Genomic DNA, 19510 nt, shown 5'->3' with positions numbered 1-19510 from the left:
ATAACCAGTGTCACTGACTTATTTGTCTCTGATGCAGCATGCAATCTGCAAAGTAACTAGTAATTACAATGATCAAACTAAAATTACAATATTGGCTTCTAAAATGTAGTGATATGGGAGTATAAAGTAGCAGAACATTTTTTTAAAAATTCAGTAAAGTGCAAGTAAGTCAAAATTGTACCTCAGTAGAGTACTTGAGTAAATGTACTGAGTAACAGTCCTATAGTCAGTACAGTCAGTATACAGTCTTCCTCACTGGAGGCCTATATACTGTAATTGGTAACTTAGTAGTAATTTAACCGTGTTGTGTTACTCAGTTAGATTATCTGAATAATTCTACAACTGCATCCAGGTTAAGTTACCATAGAGCAAAGACATTTAAGGTGGAGTGGGAACTTTACTATGAATAGAGTTCATCATATGTTTTGAAATGTAAAATTATGTTCGACAAAGTACTAGTAGCCTGACTAAAGCGATGACCTAACTGTAGTTGAGTAAAAAGTATAATAATTCCATCTGAAATGTAAGGTAGTGGAGTAGAAGTAGAAAGAAAGGGGAAATGGAAGGCCTGAAGTAAAAGTAAACTTTCCAGTAAACTTTGTACTTTCCACCGCTGCTCAGGACAGTATGTGATGTTTAAACATCGATCTCCATCTCTGCAGACTTTATTAACAATGGAAACATTTCCTTTTCTTACAGTTTCGTCCCTCCTCTCCCCCTCCTCTCTTTCTCCTTCTCTCTCTCTCTATTTTGGTGCTTCCTCGCGCTGCCAAGCCCCTGACGTAATGCTCCGCTGTTAATGATTAGCATGTGGAAACGAGCAGCGCGAGCCTCCCTGCGTCAAGGCCTCCGGAACGTAGCCGGAAGTTGACCGGTACTGCCTTCAAAATAATAGCGCTGATTTTTTTTTTCACCAAAATAGTAAGATTAAAGATTTAGTTCACGTTTTCATTTTTATTGTTTTGAATGTGAATATATATTATATACCATGATCACTTTAGATTCATATATATATATATATATATATATATATATATATATATATATATATATATATATATATATATATATATATATATATATGTCTTGTTGTAGGCCTAATGTTGCATATATGTAATCTGCTCTCTTAAAGAGATTTCCTGGGCCACAACTATAAAAATTCCTTTGCAATGTCTGATTCTAATGCCAAATGCCACAGTTTTATCAAATAACACAAAAGTGTTTCACAATGGGAAATTGTGATTATTTATTGTAGTTTTTTTGAGGTCTGTTTCTTAATCCTTTTATAATTAATTACATATCTTGTATTTGCATTCTCTGCATTTGCAGTCTTTCCGAGGCCTACTAAAATCGTTACAGGACAATTTGCTTCGGGATAAATGAAGTTCTCTCTCTCTTATCTTATCTTATGTTATCTTATGTTATCTTATCTTAATCTTATCTTAATCATATTAAATTTGTTATAGGATGACATGATCTTGTAGAATATTTTTTTTAGTAAAGACTCCATCTTAAAATACCACTTTACAATAATCTACATTATAGTTACTTGAAGGAATGTGCATAAATAAATAAATACATACATACATACATACATACATACATACATACATACATACATACATACATACATACTTGAACCAAGTCGCACTGCAGGGCTTTATTTTGAAATCTTCGACACAGGAAGTTACACCCGGTGTCCCGTATGGCTTGACCGTGGTGCTTTGGAGCAGAGCAGCAGAGCAGTCAGTCTGCTGGGGAGAGTCAGAAGAAAAGTTAGTCAAGATGGCAAACCCCACAGACCCGGAGTGAAGGGGCACCGCTCCCCAAAAAAGCTGAGCCTGTCGCCCGTCCTGAGATAACCCAACAATGCTAACTGCGCCAGGAGGTAAGAACCACCCAGCACATTACATCTAACCGTCTCTTTCACAATTCACACATTCAGACTGAAGTTTCTTAAATCTTCTTTTCGCCGTTTTGTCCACTCTGCCTTTGAGCTTGACTATTTAACAAAAAAACAAAAAACAAAACCAAACAAAAAACAAAAAAAAATCAAAGAAAAAAATCCGAACCAGCCGTCATATTGAAACCGTATCTTACCTTATCTAACCAGTTATCCAACGCCTTTCCATTGAAATTAATAGCGACGGTTACTGGGAATTCATAGCCGTCAATGTTTAGTCTTTAGCTAACGGTGTTGGGAACTTTGCTAACGTTAACTTACATCAAAGTCGCAGTTCTTACACGACTGGTCCTTGGTGAAGTTAAAGATAGATATGAAAGTGGATACAGACACAAACAAGGTTATAGTTATACGTTTTTCTTTGTACAAGCTGCTCGCTCACTCTCTCTCTCTCTGTCTCTCTCTCTCTCTCTCACACACACACACACACACACTCACTCACTCACTCACTCACACACACACACACACACATATCCGCCAACGGTCATTCCCTGTGTGCTGATGAAGCAAAGTGACAGTTTTAGACAGCGGCTAACGCTCAGCCCTCAAACCTGGAGTCCGCTCCTAGCTTACTCTTCGGTGTTTCTTCGGCTAAAAAATCACCACCACCATAACTGCCTATCCTTGGTTTGAAATTCAGCTGTTTTTTTAAGACTAGTAACTTGTCATTAAAATAACGGAGGGAAGTCGCTGCTAACGTCTCTTCAGCTCACGACCCTGCCAGCGGCCGCCGTCGATAACCCGGCGTCCTTTCTTTGGAAAATTCCGGGATGCAGCGCCACTACTACCGACAACTGTATTTTTAGGAATGGGTGGATACCAAAAGCGAAATTTATTATTTTTGTCTCGGCGGTGAATGCCACAAGCCTATGCGCATAAGCGACGGCGAGGAGGCGACCTATAAATGCATGTATGAGTTTTTTGAAGGCTGTTCCCCCCTATTGCAGCAACACAAAGTCTGCAGAGGTGAAGCAACAGGGAGACTGTCGCATTTGTAGTCGTGCTGTCTTAAAAGTCATTGCATATGTATGAAAGGGAGGGAGACAGAGAGCCCCAGAGAGCATTGTCTGTTAAATGTGGGTCCCCCTCCTCCTCCTCCTCTAACTTCTAACATCCTCCTGCAGGCATAGGAGGGATTCCCTGAAGAAAAAATGCCCATGAGGCTGAAGCTGATGTGACACAGACTGTGCTGGAAGAAAGCTGACTCATCAAATAACAATTCCTCTGGGAGCAACTAAGCAGCATTGAGCAGCTCATACACCCCTCATGCCGAGCTAGAAGAGCACCTCACAGCACCCCTCCTTCTCACAAAGGAACGGAGATTATCAGACAGGAGACAAGGGTGAATAAAACCCCTCCAGCAGGAATATATCCCACACCAGCTGTGGGCGAGACACCAGAAGGCCTGCTGTCCTAGCGAAGAACAGAGCTAAGAATGGCATCACAGTGCTTCCGCTGAGCCTCACCAACTGTGTTAAGAGACATCAACAGTCAGCTGCTAAGACCACCGCCAATCTTCCTATCGGTTTCACCCAAACCACCGGTATAAAGTTTGGGGGAGGTTGCTCTCTGCTCCCCACGCCTTTCAGCCCAGCCCGGCACCACCACAGTCTGTCAGCCTTCACCCTGCCTTGCAGACCATGATGTTTCGCGATCAGGTGGGCGTGCTAGCAAGCTGGTTCAAGGGGTGGAACGAGTGTGAGCAGACGGTGGCTCTGCTGTCCCTGCTGAAGAGGGTGAGCCGGACCCAGGCCCGTTTCCTGCAGCTGTGTCTGGAGCACTCCCTGGCCGAGTGCACTGAGCTGCAGGTCCTAGAGGGAGAAGCCAACAACCCAGGTAAGACAGCTGCACTTTCATCTGCTACGTCATCCACTACGATCTAATGAAGATGCATTTAATTGAAAGACCAGAGTCAATCAGTCTGTTTTGTAGAGATAACTTTTTATATTTTCATTTTAGTTAGGTCTTATTTTGAGGGCTTTTAACAAATTTATCCCTGCTGGATAATGATGTTGCTGTAGTTAGTGGTGATGGTGTTCACTCCTAGAAACCACTGTTCTCACAATATAATATAACGTGATGTGTTGCCCACGATAACAGAAGCAGTAACTCACGATACCTGATAAATTGACCTCAACTTAACTATGTTCAGCCTCAGACGCTTTAAACAAAGTTAGTCTGCTAGCTATACTGAGGAAGCTAAGCTAAGAAATTACAAATAACAATGGCATGGTGAACAGAGAAATACACTGTGACCTGCAGAAGTTAACACTGCTACGACCAGTTCAACAAGGCATCTTGGGTTCGCCTAACTTGGCAGGATCAATAAAAAAATTGTACATTTTCATTTTTTCTCCCATACGTCACAAACTACAACACCTCATCCATACTGGCAACTCTGACAGGGTACACTACTCTTTTTATGCTCTCTGTTAGGATGCCTTTTAAATCACGATGTTACAATACCACAGGGCTCAGTAGTCGATGACTGCCACTGGTGATGGACCAACCTTACTACTAGGAACTGGTAGCTCTTGTTACAGAGGAGTATATAGTCTTTCCCTTTCTTGTCTTCAAGCAGTGCATTTTTCACATTTCAGTAGTGCAGTTTAATGCGAGGTTGAAGCAGTAGTTAGTAGCCCCTTTCACACAGGAGAAGATGCATTAATACTGCAGTGGCAGTTCAGAGATTTATTTTCATCAGATACAGTTGGTGGGTTAAAGTTTTTTGCCAGTGACAGATGCTGTTTTTCAGGCAGAAATGTGATGAAGAGTTGGTAGAACCGGCGGGAGGACAGACACTTCTCCACTTACATCTGTGGTATTGTTTTCCTCATAGAAGTTGCCAAAGACAGTTACAGTTACTAAATTACTTTTGTTTGCTCATGTAACATTGCTTTGTTGGACATTTCTCTTTATTAAGTTGAGTGAGGGACCTGTGAAGTTAACCAACTGTCCGATCGACACGCCCTAGATATGCACAGCCGGCTTATCCATTCACACTGGTTTGGTTTGCCAATAATGCACCGCTAATACTACCTCCAGTGGCGGATAAGCGCCGGAGCAAAATTTCACCCCTCGCCGCCTCCGAGAGATTCCCACTGAGACAGACGCGGGGAATTGATGCAGGATCCCCGCATCCAAATGGCAGCGTGAATGGGGCTACTGTCATGTAACTTCTGCTCCAGGCAGCATCACGTTTTGTTTTCTGATCAGACAGAGAAACACCGTAGTTAAATTCACAGATCTAACTACATCTTTTATTTTTTTAGATTTTAAGGACATATTTTCCCAATGGAACTGTTGTCCCTGACCATGAAACAAACACAGGAATCACACACACATATAGGCACAGGTCTAATTTTCTGTCCAAATTCCTTCAGATCCATCAAGAGTTAAAAAAAAAAAAGCTGAATCATTGATGTTATGAAACTGTGCAAATTGTTGCGCTGCACTGTAGCCAGTCAGTAAGCGATTGTGGAAGGAGGTTAGGGTCGCGTATAGTGTTGGCTCAGCTGGCACTGTGGCTGGCCGGAAACGTCAGTCAGTCAGTCAGTCAGTCAGTCAGTCAGTCAGTGTGCCAGCCTATAGCGTTGTAGCGCTCCCTGGGTTGGTATCGCGCCAAAGCAGCCAAGGGGGGCTCTGGGTTTTGTTGCATCAGACTGCAGCGTGGCCATGGAAACAAAAACCTTGGCAACCAACTGGGCTCATGAAAAATAGAAAGAAGTGCTGTTGCTGCGATGGAGAGCAGGCGTCTATGTGTACCTATGGCAACATCTGCATGCAGTAACACATCTGATGGCTTACACTGGGGTGACATAATGGCCCTGCCCTGCAGTGACACTCACACATTATGTAGAGTTTCCATTAGGGTTTACTATGGGCAGTGGCTGCACTTAATGCAGGCCGATCTTTGTTATTATTTAATATGACGATGGAGACATCAGAGCACACCATATGAAGTTTCCTCATCCGACCCCTCCTAAAGTCAGACTGGCTCATACTGTCAGAGATCAGAGCAGATTGATGTCATGGGCAGGCAGTGGAGGGTGTGACGTCTTCTTACTACTCAACAACAGGTTATTTTTTCTACATTTTTGAATACTGTGCTCCATGTGTGAGTCAAAGAGATACTGTCTTGTGGTAATACTCGAGTCACGAGTCACAGTCATATATCACTCTTATATTCTGTGTGGATCGTGATTTTCCAGCTAACAAACACTGAATTATAGTAAGATGGAAATTTACCAAATAAGGAATGTGTCAGTGGATGGAATAACATGTAATGAAAAGCTCTGAGTTAAGTAATAATTTCACTTGTAGCTGAGATTGGCATTTAGTGATTTGCGCAACACACACACACACACTGAACAGGTTGGATGGCTGTAGATTTGGAGGCAGTTGTCAACATACATTTAACCTGTCAGATTGCATGTATTTATAAAAACATACCAGTTTCCCCATTGAGATTGATAAAGTGTTAACATCAACATCATCATTTTTTTTTGCAAAAGGTGCCTTTTGTTTACAAACAGTATTTTGTATCCCTGAAGCTATGTAAACCAAACTAAGCATCTGCATTGCATTGCATAGTAAACATCACATGTTGGTAGATCCACGGGACATGAGTTGTGTGCTAGTGTGCTTGTCTTTCTTTTTCTTTTCTTTTTTTTTTTTTACACATTTTTGGCCAGTAAGAAGAGCCTGTCTGCTTCCTCTGGCTTGAGACATGCCCCATTGTGGCTTCATAGCACAAACCTGGGGCCGAACATTTTCAGCATGTGGATGAACCTCTGGCTTTTCCACTGTACATACAGGCACCATATCTTTAGCAATATGCAATGTGACTGCACCCGTTAAAGCTGTCCACGGGACCCTTTCCTCTCATACGGGACACAATGATTGAATGATTCCACTAATGGTGGAAGCGTTAGAGTGGGTGTTTGTGGGCTGCTGCGGTCTTGAACATCTTAGAGTGAACAACAAGTGTCCCACTCTAATTCATGCATCTGTTTGAGAGGCTGAAATAAATGGGTTGGTCCGCTGCCTTTAGTTGTAACAGCCTTTTAACAAACTTTTTTGATAAAATCTTTTTTTGTTTGAGGTCTGATGTTACAAAATCAAACTGGTGAGGAGACGGTGCCTTTTTAGGAACGAGCTCTTCGCTTGCTGCCATGTTGTTTGTTTCTCTGTGGAAAGTCATTACGGATAGAGGGCAATGCCCACTATGAACTACGGGAGCCCATGGGGAGGCTTAGAAAGTTAAAGAGAATATCAATTTTCATTTTTTAAAATTGTCCTAAACTACAAACTCGAATTAATTGATTTTACCAATTTAACGCCCAGCCCTAATATGAACACATTAGCAAGTCTAGTGCAGCAAATAATTTTGATAATGCTTGTCATTCCGTGGCCTAGTATCATTACAATTATGAACCAAATTCTCTTTTATAGTAGTAATTTTTTACCTGTTAACACCTAACTTTCTTCATGGCAAAAAGATAAAAATCATGTTTGCTGAAGCTAGATTATTCCCAAACAAAACTACAGGATCCTTTTCCTGTTGTTTCAGTCAGTGTCTTATAGTGAATTTTTTGTCAGCATTAGAGCTAGTGTTATGTTTTACTTTGTAGAGTCATGAATAACTGTAGCAGTTTGAATAATTTCCTCAAACATTAAAAGCTGAGAAAAATCAGATCACTGACAAATTCACGATGAAGTCTTAGTGTCTCTCTAGATTAGATTTAAGGTCCACACCGCTGAGTTTTCTCCCACCTGTGACAACGTGTGTTCACTTCCTGTCTGCTGATTCAGCTCAGTAACGTGGAATCAGCAGGTCGTTTCAGGGCTGTAGACTTCACGTCAGAAGGCATGTTGCTGAGAAGAGGGAGATTGAGAAGGTTGTCTGGTTACGTGATCCCTCTGGTATGTTGTGGTCGCTTGTTGGAGTGCTTATGTGGTAAGTAAGACGGATATATTGAGCCTGCTATTTTACAGGGCCAATACTGATCTTGTATTGATTATTGAGTATTTTCCAGTAAGCAATTATTTTTTACCACAGCTATACAAGGAGCACATAAGGCCTAAAGTAGCATATTAGATTTTTAGTTTTTCTTGATGCATTTCTTAAAAGTTAAAAGTTGTTTTGTCGTCATTAAAAGATTTTCTGCTGTTCCTCAGACTTTTCTAGGACAATAAAGAGAATAAAATCCATAAATAAAATAAATTCAAAAAATGTGTAAATCCATATGACTTCAACCTTTTCTTAGACTATGAGCCTGTCATGTACAATTCTGTTGTAATACTGTAATACTTTCAGTATGATTTGGTGATGGTACAGGCTGTTAAAGGGTTAACATGCAGCTGGAAGTCTTGGGCTGAGTGGAAAAGCGCAACTATTTGGAAAGCGGTGTACAAATGAATGGAATCCTCAGTGACCTACTTCTCTCAGCGGCTGAGAGGCTGCCTTGTTTTGGGACCCAGTGAGTGATGCGACTTCATTTGCGACTTGAGATGCAATCGAAATCAAAGGGGTCACTATCGTGCTGAAAGATAGGCGGAGCTGCATCACAGTGGATTTATTTTTATTGTAGTGTTTCATGTTATTTTTAGACTGTCGCGAGGAGAATGGTTGTTCTTAAGAGTTCAGCATTTCATTCTGAACAACTCAGTACTAATGTAGAAATGCAGCATTTTTGCAGTTTTCCATTCAGGCCTAACCTTAAGTCAACAAAGTACAATAATCCATGCCAAATCACTTCATTTGAATGTTTTGAAGTTTAAATCTTTGTTTTCTGCTGTGATTTTTAACAGTAGTAATCTGTAGCCTTCAGTATCTGTTGTAGTTATTAAGGAATGTAACTTCCTTTTTTCCTCCCCCTTTAAGGAGAACAAAACTTCTTTTGAGACAATCCCAAGAGGGACAATATCAGATCAAGTTGAGAGGACATGAATAGTGGCCAGAGTGCTGTCTGAAGGACAGCACACACACTCACACACATACACACTCAAACTGGGTGTAGGGTTAGCATACAGGGTGGGGTTAGTACAGGACAGTGGGGCTGGTGTTCTGAATGACTAACTTCATTTTCGTGTGGTGTGGTGTACTGCCGACCTGGCCTGCACGGCTGTTTGAGCTGGATGGAGGCAGGCAGGATTAGATATGTACAAGCAGCTGTGTTGAAGAGCTAGAGGTGACAGGGACACAGCTCTGTTTGGGTGGAGTGTAATTATTCACATACACATCATACAGTATGTACTGTCTTTATGGTGTTCATTAATGAGAAAAGTCTGAGCTGAACACTATAAGAGAGATGGGTTTCTGACAGCCGAACACAAAGGCTTAGTCCTTCTTCTCATGAAAGAATTTTCCAAAGCATATAAATAGAAGAACATTTTATTTACACCTGGAAGCACCAAATCTTCTGAAATGCCAGGATTATACAAAGGGTGTGATGGTGGTGCTGGTGGGGGGCTGACTTCAGTGGAGAATTTGAATCTGAAGAGTTGTTAGAAACTAGGTCAGAACATGACTCCCAGCTAAATAATCACTTTTCATAGAAGCTACCGGCACTATCTTTGCGTGTAATATTGTAGAGGGGGAGGAAAAGCCTACCTCTGCATTTGTCAGTGTGTAAAATGACTGACATGGAGGTAAAGTCTGCATTGTATAATGACTAATATTACTCAGTGAATTCTTGTTAAACTAAGGTCTGATGAAAATCTGGGCTGGAAATCAGCATTCCCGGCTGAGGCGGTAAATGGTTCCGGTACTGGGGATACTGTCTAGGAATGTGGGCACGTCGGAGTACACTTGAGTCAGGCACTCAGCAAGAGTTGGACTGGGGCTTTTCCAGCGTGGGGGGAAAAAGACACAGTGGAAATGGAAAACTGATTCCACCTTCAGTGGAGCTAAGGTCTCCTGAGTACACCGCGGTATGGGAGAGGGGAGGGTGAGAGGAGGAGGAAGGACGGGTGGGGCGAAGAGGGGAAAAGATGAAGACTCGAGAATACTGGTGCCATTTACAGCTAAAACTCATTCACCACTTTCTCTGCCTTGTTTGACTTGCCCCAAGTTTTTTGTTTCAGTTTCAAGTATTGACTTGTTTTTGTAAAGCTTCCATAGTTAACACCTGTTTAAAAAAGTAAAATGTTTTTCAGTTTGTTTTTCCTTGGAGGCGACTTCCAATTCTTCCCCATGAGGCATCTGGTAATAAGTATCAGAAAACGAAACGTAACATGATGAGTACTGATACAACACTCTGAACTGATAAAACTGAATGTTTGACCCAACCCAAATTACTTAATTTCATGATTTAAAGCAAGACACCAGTTGGCCTTCAACTTGTATCTAATGTAGTTGACCTGCTCTGCCACAGTGGTACGTTTATCAATATTGGCCCCTATAGAGATAGAATTTCAAAGCGGAAGTGTTCTGATTTTTCACACACTCATACAAGCTTTATTTGTCAACATCATTTGTGCCTCTCTGAATGTCTCATTGGCCATTTTCTCAAAGAAAGGGAGAGAGAGACAGAGAGAAAACTCTTGTCTCGCTCCAAACTATTTCATCGCACCCACGCATGAGCAAACAGTTTATTTCTGGAAGTTGACGGCGTGTTCTGTGAACTCGTACTGAACCTCAGGAATGGGGACAGACAACCTGCCAAAACGACCAGAGGGGAAAACGAAATAAAGCTCGTCTTTTCCCCTCTGCCTCTAGAGCAAAGGCCCTTTCTTTTCAGCTCTTGCCTCCTGATGTATGAGTGTTTTCTGTGTGTGAAAACAAGAGGATGGACTGAAAGTCGGCCTGAGGCCTAACTGCCTTAGGACAAACTGCCAAAGAACTCCACGCTGATGGAAGCTACTCGAAGCCTCAGACATGTCAAGCTCTTGATATCTCTGGGGCGGATGAAGTGTCACTGATAGCTTGGATTATGCAATCAAGTGCCTCATAAATCCATGAGGTTTAGTTTCTAACTGAATCCTTCTGTACTTTTTTATTACTTTGATCCCAGCTTTGCTTTCCCCAGCCAGTTGGATTTCTGCTCCATACATGTATCTGTGTATGTTTATACCTGGCCTCAAACTGAAAGGCGAGCTATCATCAGTTATGATTGAGTAGCCAGTCTAGTAGTGCTAAGACACTGTTTCAAACAGACCGAATACACACTGTAAAATTTTTCGGCTGGTGGATGAAAGGTTTTAACCATACACAAAATTAGTAGTTTGTAACATTATGTTGCTTTTGGTCCTGAAAAGGTTGTTTTTTGTGTGGGAGGGGAAGAAGAAAAACATTGATGTATTATTAAAGTTGACAAACACTACTACAACGCTCATTGGCCACTAAGTATCTGAGTATTTAAATAGAAAAAAAGTAATATGTCAGAATATCTATGACCTTATTTGACAACTGTACACACAACATTATAGCAGAGCTCAACCACTCTGATCAGCAATATACACTCTACTCTGCAGTGTTGGTTGTTTGTTCAGCCCAGTCTAAATCTTTCAGTGAGAGGCTGGTTGAATGTTGAGGAAAGGAAAGGAAAGACTGCAATGATCCTTCTGGTCTGTTTTAGTCCACCACTGGTAGTAGACACATGCCATTGATGCCATCTCATTTGAATTGAATGTTTGATGTTGCTAATTCTATAGACATGTTGCTTGATGTGGTCAGGGAACCTTGTTAGCACAAACCCTCAGTCAGATCCATTATTCTTCATCCAACACTGTCCAGTAGTCCTGCTTTCTACAGGAAAACAGTAACGATCCAAAACAAAGGATCTAAATGACATGGGAGGGTCTTAACATTTACTATACCAAAGGTAAAAGCCTTTTAGCCAGCACTAGCGTGATTAAGCTAACAAACGACTATCATTGCACCATCGCATCAAATTTTAACTGTGACTGCATGTTCTGAGACCTGAACTGTAATAAGAGCGTGTGATAACCTAATAAGACTAATAAGAGTGGAATGATTTGGTTTTTAGCACCCTCAATATGTTCGTTTAGTTAGAGCTTTAATGAATTATGATCGTATGAAGTCAAGCGAGTTTGTCTGGAAAATTTGAAATAGAGTAATTCAGCGTTAGTCTGTGTACAAATATAATTCAAGGTTGAAAACACCATCTTGTCTCACATCTTCTATTAGTAACAAGAGAAGACATGACATGATTCACATACATCTGTGTGTGTGTGTGCATAGGTTTGAAAGTAAGTGTGTAAGAGAGAACGAGAGAGGGTGAGAACAGGTGAGGGATACCAGTTTCATAGATGACCAGTCAGTCTCGTCCTGACCAGACCAGACATACAGGCATATAATGTTTCCACATATAGCCCCCCAGACCCTCAGCCCAGCCCTTCCCTGCCCCCTCCCTATTCTCAGGCAGCTGGCTGTGCTGTACAGTACACTTGTTGTGTAAGAGTCTGTCCAATCTCAACTGTGCAGACCTGATCTGTGAGCAGATCCGTACAGAGAAGGCAGCAAATAAAATAAGTCTGATTTTAGAACAAGGAAGAAACTGAGGAGCTATTGCTTATCTAATAATCATAGCCTGTGGTCATTGACCAGTGGGACTAAATTATGAACATGTGGCTGGCATTTGAAAACAAACATAATTAATGAACACTAGAGGTGGATAAGATATCGAAAATATCAATGCATTGCAATATATTTTTTCCCAATTGAATATCGATTCAGAAAATCCTCTAAATCGATTTAGGCAAGCAGCGGGCCTCGACCACCCGCTGTCCCTCACCGGACGCCTCTCAGTCCCCGCCTCCAGCAGCTGGAAGCGTCTCGCCCGCGACCTCGCTCGAGGGTTGGAGGGTGATGCGCCGTGGAAACACCGTCGGAGCTGCGGAGGCGGGTAGCAGATGTCTGACGCACTGCTCTTTCGGAGACTGTAAACTCCCAGCACAGCCGGTCTCACCCTGGCCACTGCACCGTGCACCCCCCATGTGTGTCAAGTCGGAGGGCGGAGGGACCGCGGTTATGTCTATGTTTATGTCAGACAAAAATGTGCCATACAGTCCCAGAAACAATGGCATTATCACAGCTTAACTATGGTTGCACTATTTTATATTCAGACACATTGTGTGCCTCGAACTAGAACTTCCTAGAGGAAAGATTTATAATTTAAGATTACTTTTTTTAATTTAAAAATTATCAACAGGTACCCTAATTAATTATTTGTTTATTACTACTTATTACTGAATTGAAATCAAAGCATTTATATCAGTACTGAATCAAATCAATATTGAATCGAATTGCGACCTAAATAATCAAAATCGAATCGTGAGGTTCTTAACAATACCCTGCACTAATAAATACCTCTCTCACAGTGCCAATGAACTCCTGTTATTCATAAAATAGAAAAAATAAGAATAAAATGAAAAAAAAATTGTTGCTGTTATGTAGGGACATTTTTGGTTTTCCAGCCTATGGCAGGTGAGCCAAAACCTGAATGTGAAACTCTGCTTCAGTCTCAGCTGTGTCTTTGAGTGTCCTCCTTGTCCTCACACTAATGGACCGGAACTGTTGAAACACAGAAAGGCAGCGGCAATCTCGATCTGGACACACTGTTGGCCGTGACAAACAGTGACATCAGCAGAACCAGCCGATGGGAGACCCTCATGGCAACAGTTGCCATGATGGCCGTACAGTCTTTTAATCCCCATTGGGAGGAAATTACCTCATGCAAAGCAGACTCCTCCAGGAAGTTCTGTCCACTCTCTGTTTCTAATTTTTCCAAGATGCTCTCTCCTAAGCCGGGTGTCAGTTGATAACTTATTAATCACTGTTCTGGAAAAATAGATTTAGAAATAGAAACCAGCCTGACTCAAGTCTTTGAGATAAAAACTTTTGGGATCTTGGTACATCAGAGCATTTTATTTGTTTGCACCAATCTTTGACTGATATGGGTCAGACTGAAGACAGCCTTCCAACCTTACAAACCTTATTGGGATATAATTTAATCTCAATTATTTATATACTTTTTTCTCGTCAAAACATCTGAATAAGGAATTGACAGTTCTTTTTTCTGAATACAGATGCAGCAGTTAAGCTCGTGGTGACCTAAAACTGAATACTTGAACCCAAGCTACCCCAAAATGTATTACTAGTTGTTAGACTACCGCACACCTTCAGTGATGAGGGAAGGTTGGAATTTTGGTTAATAAGAAACTGTCAATAAGAATTGAATGACCAAACAAACAATTACAATATACATCCTTATCTACAGTGCTGTAGTATTTGCTTGTGTAAGTTGTTGGCTACAAAGTTTGATCATATTATTCGTTGCACCCTTTTTACTGTTTGTCCACAGCACCTAAATCCTAAATATATAGACAAAATAGCATTGAAACCCAGTAGGTGCGGATTATCAAAGATAAATATTTGGTTTGCAGCTTGCCTAAATTTTATCAAGTTTCGTGATGGTCGTCCGCAGTTCAGTTTGCTTTTCCCACAGTGTAAAACCTGAATTGTGAATCAAAGCGCTAGTTGGACATGTCAGAGAACGATACAATTGGCTGTCATCTTTAACTACTGATCAACTTCAGTGAAAGTAGAGTAGAACTATCACTGCCTCGGGCTTAGTGCTGTGCAATATGGACAAAATGTTATATCCTGACATAGCTTATTTTATATCCCGATAACGATATATATCCTGGTGTGTCTTTAAGTGGTAGAAAAGATTAGACGTGTTCAAGTTGCTAGTAGCAACTTGTTGGCAGCATGTTTTGCAGATTACCGTTATCTGGTCGGTCTCTGTCTCTTCAAACCAAACCCAAATGATGGAATTCTGGTTCCCCCTTTTCGGCACAAATCTTCTTGTGGTTCTGCTTCTGTATGGGCGTCTGATGTAACATTACTTGTAATGTTATTTTCGTCTTCTATTGCGCTCTCCTCCATCTCCGCCATGCTGCTTTGCCTCTGTATTCTCCCAAGCGACCAGAGCCGTAAACGAGTCCTTGCGGGTGACGTAAAAATGCTACAATACATACGCCTTCATATAATTAAAATTTTGAGATCCAGCAGTCATCCCGACGTTGAGTTGTGCTTTACACAGTGTATTAAATCACAACCATAGTGTACGTTAACGTTAGTGTAGCAACAGTGCTAAACAAGTAGCCTACACGTTAAAATTATGATATGAACAACAGAGGGTTATATCCTACGGGAGACATTTTTATATTGCACTATGATATATATCGTAATATCGCACAGCTCTACTCAGGCTGTTGTGCTGTTTGTTTTTCTGAATGGACCGGTGTGTGTGTCTGCACTGTATTTACTGACATGGTGTCACAGCTGGATGCTCAGGCTATATCCCTCAAGCTGTGGACAGCCATGGATGCGGCGTAAACCGGTTGTCTCTCACTCACACATTCCACATGACACTCGAATATGCATCACAAGCTGCAGTTAAACATACAAGCGCTTTATTGCATCAATGGCCCCTACACACAAACACACTCTGTAGGAGTTTCTCAGCCTGAAAGAGCTGTAGACAGTAGGCATTCTTGACAAACTAGTCAGTTATATGTTGTTACCACACGCTGAGCCACAAAGCTGCTCACAAAAGTTGGTCAGTTGTTATCAAACTGGCGATACATTTTTCACCAGTTTTCAGCATATGTTGACTAAAATGTTTATAGTCCACAGATGTGAAGTTCTGTCTTTTATTCCTGTCATGTTAGAAAAGGCATTTAAACATTTGACAGACGACATGAAGCTGACAATCTATCTGTAGCAAGGGTTCAATGGTATGAATAAATGAATGAAGTAACTGCTGTGATAGGAGAAGGACCATTCATTATATCAAAAGTGCACAATGTTGATATGATGACAAGGTGTAAGCCAGATTTCTCACCCTAGTTTTGTTGCCTTTTTATTTTTGTATAAAGGGCAGGGCAGTGCTGCATACTTGATAGTTTGTTGTTTTTATCTGTATGTTTAACTACTGAACTCCAACAGTGAGCAATCAAAGCAGGCTGGATAGCTACTGTGTCCCTTCTTTAAATAGCCTGAACCTTTCACTTTCTTTCAATCTTCTCCTGTCTTTGCCAGCTTGTTGTTACTTTTGTTGTTGTTTTGCAGACCGCAGCACTAAAACAGTTAGCAAAGACACATCCCTGTTAGGTTCACAAATATACTGGAAACAATTACACAAACCACATGACCAATACACTGACGCATGCATATGTGTGTGTGTGCACGCGCATTTTCTCTTTGTGTGTGTGTTCTCCTTCCTTCTGGCAGGTACGGAAATAAACCTTTCTTCCACAAAGGAAAATAATTATCATTCTTGTAAAAGGAAGGAAGGGGGGGGTTGAGTTGAGCGAGAGACAGAGAAATAGAGAGGCAGAGAGAGCGGCTGATGGGCCCCTGACTGCCATTTCCTTAAATAGAGTTTTGGGCTTCTCCAATCCAGCCCTGGCAGAGCAGAGGCTCACATTCCCAGCATAGCTGTGACTGCCACATTCAGAGCCTTCCCAACACTGGAGTGCTACGTCAACTTCCACAGGTAGACTGCAAATCATTAGCCCTACTTTCAGCCACCACCCTGCTTCCTCCAGACCTCCAACCACCAGTTACCACTACAGCAGGGGGGAAGAGGGGATGTTGGTGAAAGACTCGAGAGGAAGTGGGAAGAGATGGGGGTTGGAGTAAAGACTAGCAAAGAATTGTTCTCCATTCACACGGCAGCCGTGTCTTTCTACTAGGAAACCTCCCCCACTGCTGGGAAAAAAGATGAGACAATAAAAAACTATCATACTGCCTCTTCACTCACTTAAAACACACAAATTAGGGATATATTGAGTAGGAACAAGGAATCTTACAGGACAGAAACACAAATATGTGTGGTACAGATGCACAAAATGAACAGCTACAGTTATTTTTATGGTGAAATGAAATCCAAACTTGAGTTATTGTATTTGCTTTTGAAGGCCGTAGAAAAATTGTTCCTGTTGTTCATCTTTTTAGAGGCTCCTCCCCGTGTTAGATAAGAATTATTGTGTTGTATAGGTTGACTGGTTTTAGGTATAGGTTGACAGCAGAAAAACAATGTTTTTACTTGTTTAATCTTTTGCTATGATTGATGGGTGCTGTTATTGTTAATAGCCAATGTGCACGTGGTCCTTGAAAGTGTCTAAAGAGTTGTGTATTTGACCAAACATGATGAGGTTTAAACGACTGTTTAAATGAGTTGAGGATTTGAAGGTTAAAAAAAAAAACAAACAGATTAATGAATCACTGTAAGATGAACACAGGAGAAACCCTGTAATGGAGGGTTATGTTGATGTAGCAGCAGTGTAGCAAAGTAATATATATGTTTTTTTGTTTGTTTTTTTTGAGTTAGCAGACCTGGATGTAGAATCAGACATTGAGAAAAGTTCTCTGTTCTGATAGAGCCAAAAACCTACATGCTGGCGTGTACAGTAGCCATGTTGATGCTTTTCCTTTTCCTGTGGAAGGGAGACGCACGCACTGGCAAACATGTTGAAATCATCACCGGGCAGGTGCTTCCCACTTTATCTCCCACACACACACACACACACACACACACACACACACACACACACACACACACACACACACACACACACACACACACACACACACACACTCATCTTGGCCACTGTTTAAAACATTACACAGCATAAATAAATAAGACCCCAAGCAGAAAATACATACATTACACCTACTTTACACACCACATGCACAAAGAACCACACACAATGAAAATAAGAGATGTGCTTTAAATATTGTGTTATAAATTGACCAGGTGTCCTGGATGTAATGTAAGGCTACAATGAAAATATCTTCCTCTTCCTGTTCCATTATGGCTCACAGGAATGTCTTTCTCTATCCGTTTATTGAAGCGCTCTGGAGACACTGATAGATCTTTCACTGATTTCATTCAGCAAAAGTTACCCCTCTGATCTCATCAGTATTTCCTGTGGTTTAGTTCCCACATTTAACCTTTCTGAATTTCTTTTAATTATAGCTCCAAAGACATTATCATAAAATGTGTTTTGACTTTTGACAATAAGTTATTTCCTGCAGCATCCTCTCGCTTCCAAGCAGGAGGGTTTTACAGCCTTTAGTATTTTATAGAGCATGTCCAGGTATCCATTATGAGAGAGGAGTAGTGATGTGGCAGGAAAGCTTGGACTGACCCACTGGGTTTGGACACTGACCATTAAAAACAGTTCATATTGTCAGTTCAATCACAAGATCTTTTTAAGCGTTGCCACATACAAACAGAACACAGAAATATGACATGGCAGCCTATAGTCTTGACTCAAAGTCCACGAACTGTAAACCAAAGTGGAGAAGGTCGAGTGCCCTGTTTGTCCCTTCTCTTTGCTTGTAGCTCCAGTGCTGGGCAAAAGCAAATTCAGCAAAATTTCACTTAAGCTCCTTTACTGCTGTCCAGTGTGATCACTTGATATTGTTGAAATATCTAGATCCACAGAGGCATGTGTTAAAGAGAGAATCAGCCAGTGAGAGCAGTGTGTGTGTAAATCACCCACTGGCTGGTTTCCTGACTGTCTTGACTGTCTGTGTCCTCTCACGCAGCTTCACTAACTGACATGGTGATTGACACACTGATTAAATAAATGGACAGCGATATCTTTCTGCTCTCATCCTCATCAGTTTCGTCACTCTCTCATTACAATTGAACTTAAAAGCAGAAATGTGTCCTAATATTCACCTTGGGAGCTGAAGCTGACCTTTTAAATAATCTCTATTAACAACACAACTTAAAGGCTGGTACTCGGTATCTGTATACACCAGGCTTTCAGTGGTATTGAATCCATTAAAAATGTGCAGCGCTCACTGGTTTTAACAGCTGCGAGGCTGACATTGACGTGAATGTGGCATTATAATGCCTTTTCCGTTTTGATTGTTAAAGACTTTATGAGAAATGGCTAAACTTTGTTTAGGGCTGTTTTAAAAAGTAGACTTGACAAGAGTAAACAGCCCTCCCCCTGTTCGCCTCAGTCAGTTCTGTGTTAGTAGGTCAGGTTGAGGCCAAGGTCAGGCTGATCCCACAACACTGACTCTGTCTCCCTCTTTTCTCTTTTTCGGTTTCTCAGTTGTCTCTTTTTCTTTTCCTCTCTAGGCTCTTTGGTCAATTCTTGTCCTCTCTTGTTTATTTTTTTTTCTTTCTGTCTCTTTTCTCCACCTCTAGTTGAAACCTGTTGACACCAGTGAACAGCCTGTCTCTCTGTATCTTGTATCCGCCCCCTTTCTTTCCCTCCCCCCTGCCTCCATGTTCACTGGTCCCCAAAGCTTGTGTTGGGGCCTGTGGGAGCATGCCTGCACTTCTTGTAAGGACATGGACTCTCTTCTCTCTCTTTCTTTTTCTCTCTCTGTGTCAGTCTGGGTGGGGTGATGCAGCATATAGCATTAGATCATATATTTTGTGTACCACACCTCTTTCACTAACAGTGTCCGAACAGCTTCTCACTTTTCTCTTTTCTTACTTACTTACACTCTCCCTTTGTTCTCTGTATTTCTTGTTGAATAAC

At 41.4% G+C, this 19510-nt stretch overlaps 1 protein-coding gene across 3 annotated transcripts in view; it reads left to right on the top strand.

The window, feature by feature from the left end:
* Positions 1-1685: 1685 nt before the first annotated feature.
* samd4a (sterile alpha motif domain containing 4A) overlaps positions 1686-19510 on the top strand; it is a 53070-nt gene continuing 35245 nt past the window's right edge. For 2 of the 3 annotated variants that reach the window (XM_037096730.1, XM_037096728.1), the window contains exons 1-2: positions 1687-1888; positions 3088-3799. In XM_037096730.1, coding sequence (XP_036952625.1) covers positions 3604-3799 — 196 coding nt within the window. In that variant the 5' untranslated portion in view covers positions 1687-1888; positions 3088-3603. Of the gene's footprint in view, positions 1889-3087; positions 3800-19510 lie in introns of all 3 variants that reach the window. The other variant, XM_037096729.1, reaches the window with a different exon arrangement.

This window comes from Acanthopagrus latus, chromosome 4, assembly GCF_904848185.1.
Source record: "Acanthopagrus latus isolate v.2019 chromosome 4, fAcaLat1.1, whole genome shotgun sequence".
Classification (NCBI taxonomy): Eukaryota; Metazoa; Chordata; class Actinopteri; order Spariformes; family Sparidae; genus Acanthopagrus; species Acanthopagrus latus.
This window is presented reverse-complemented; position numbering and strand designations above follow the sequence as displayed.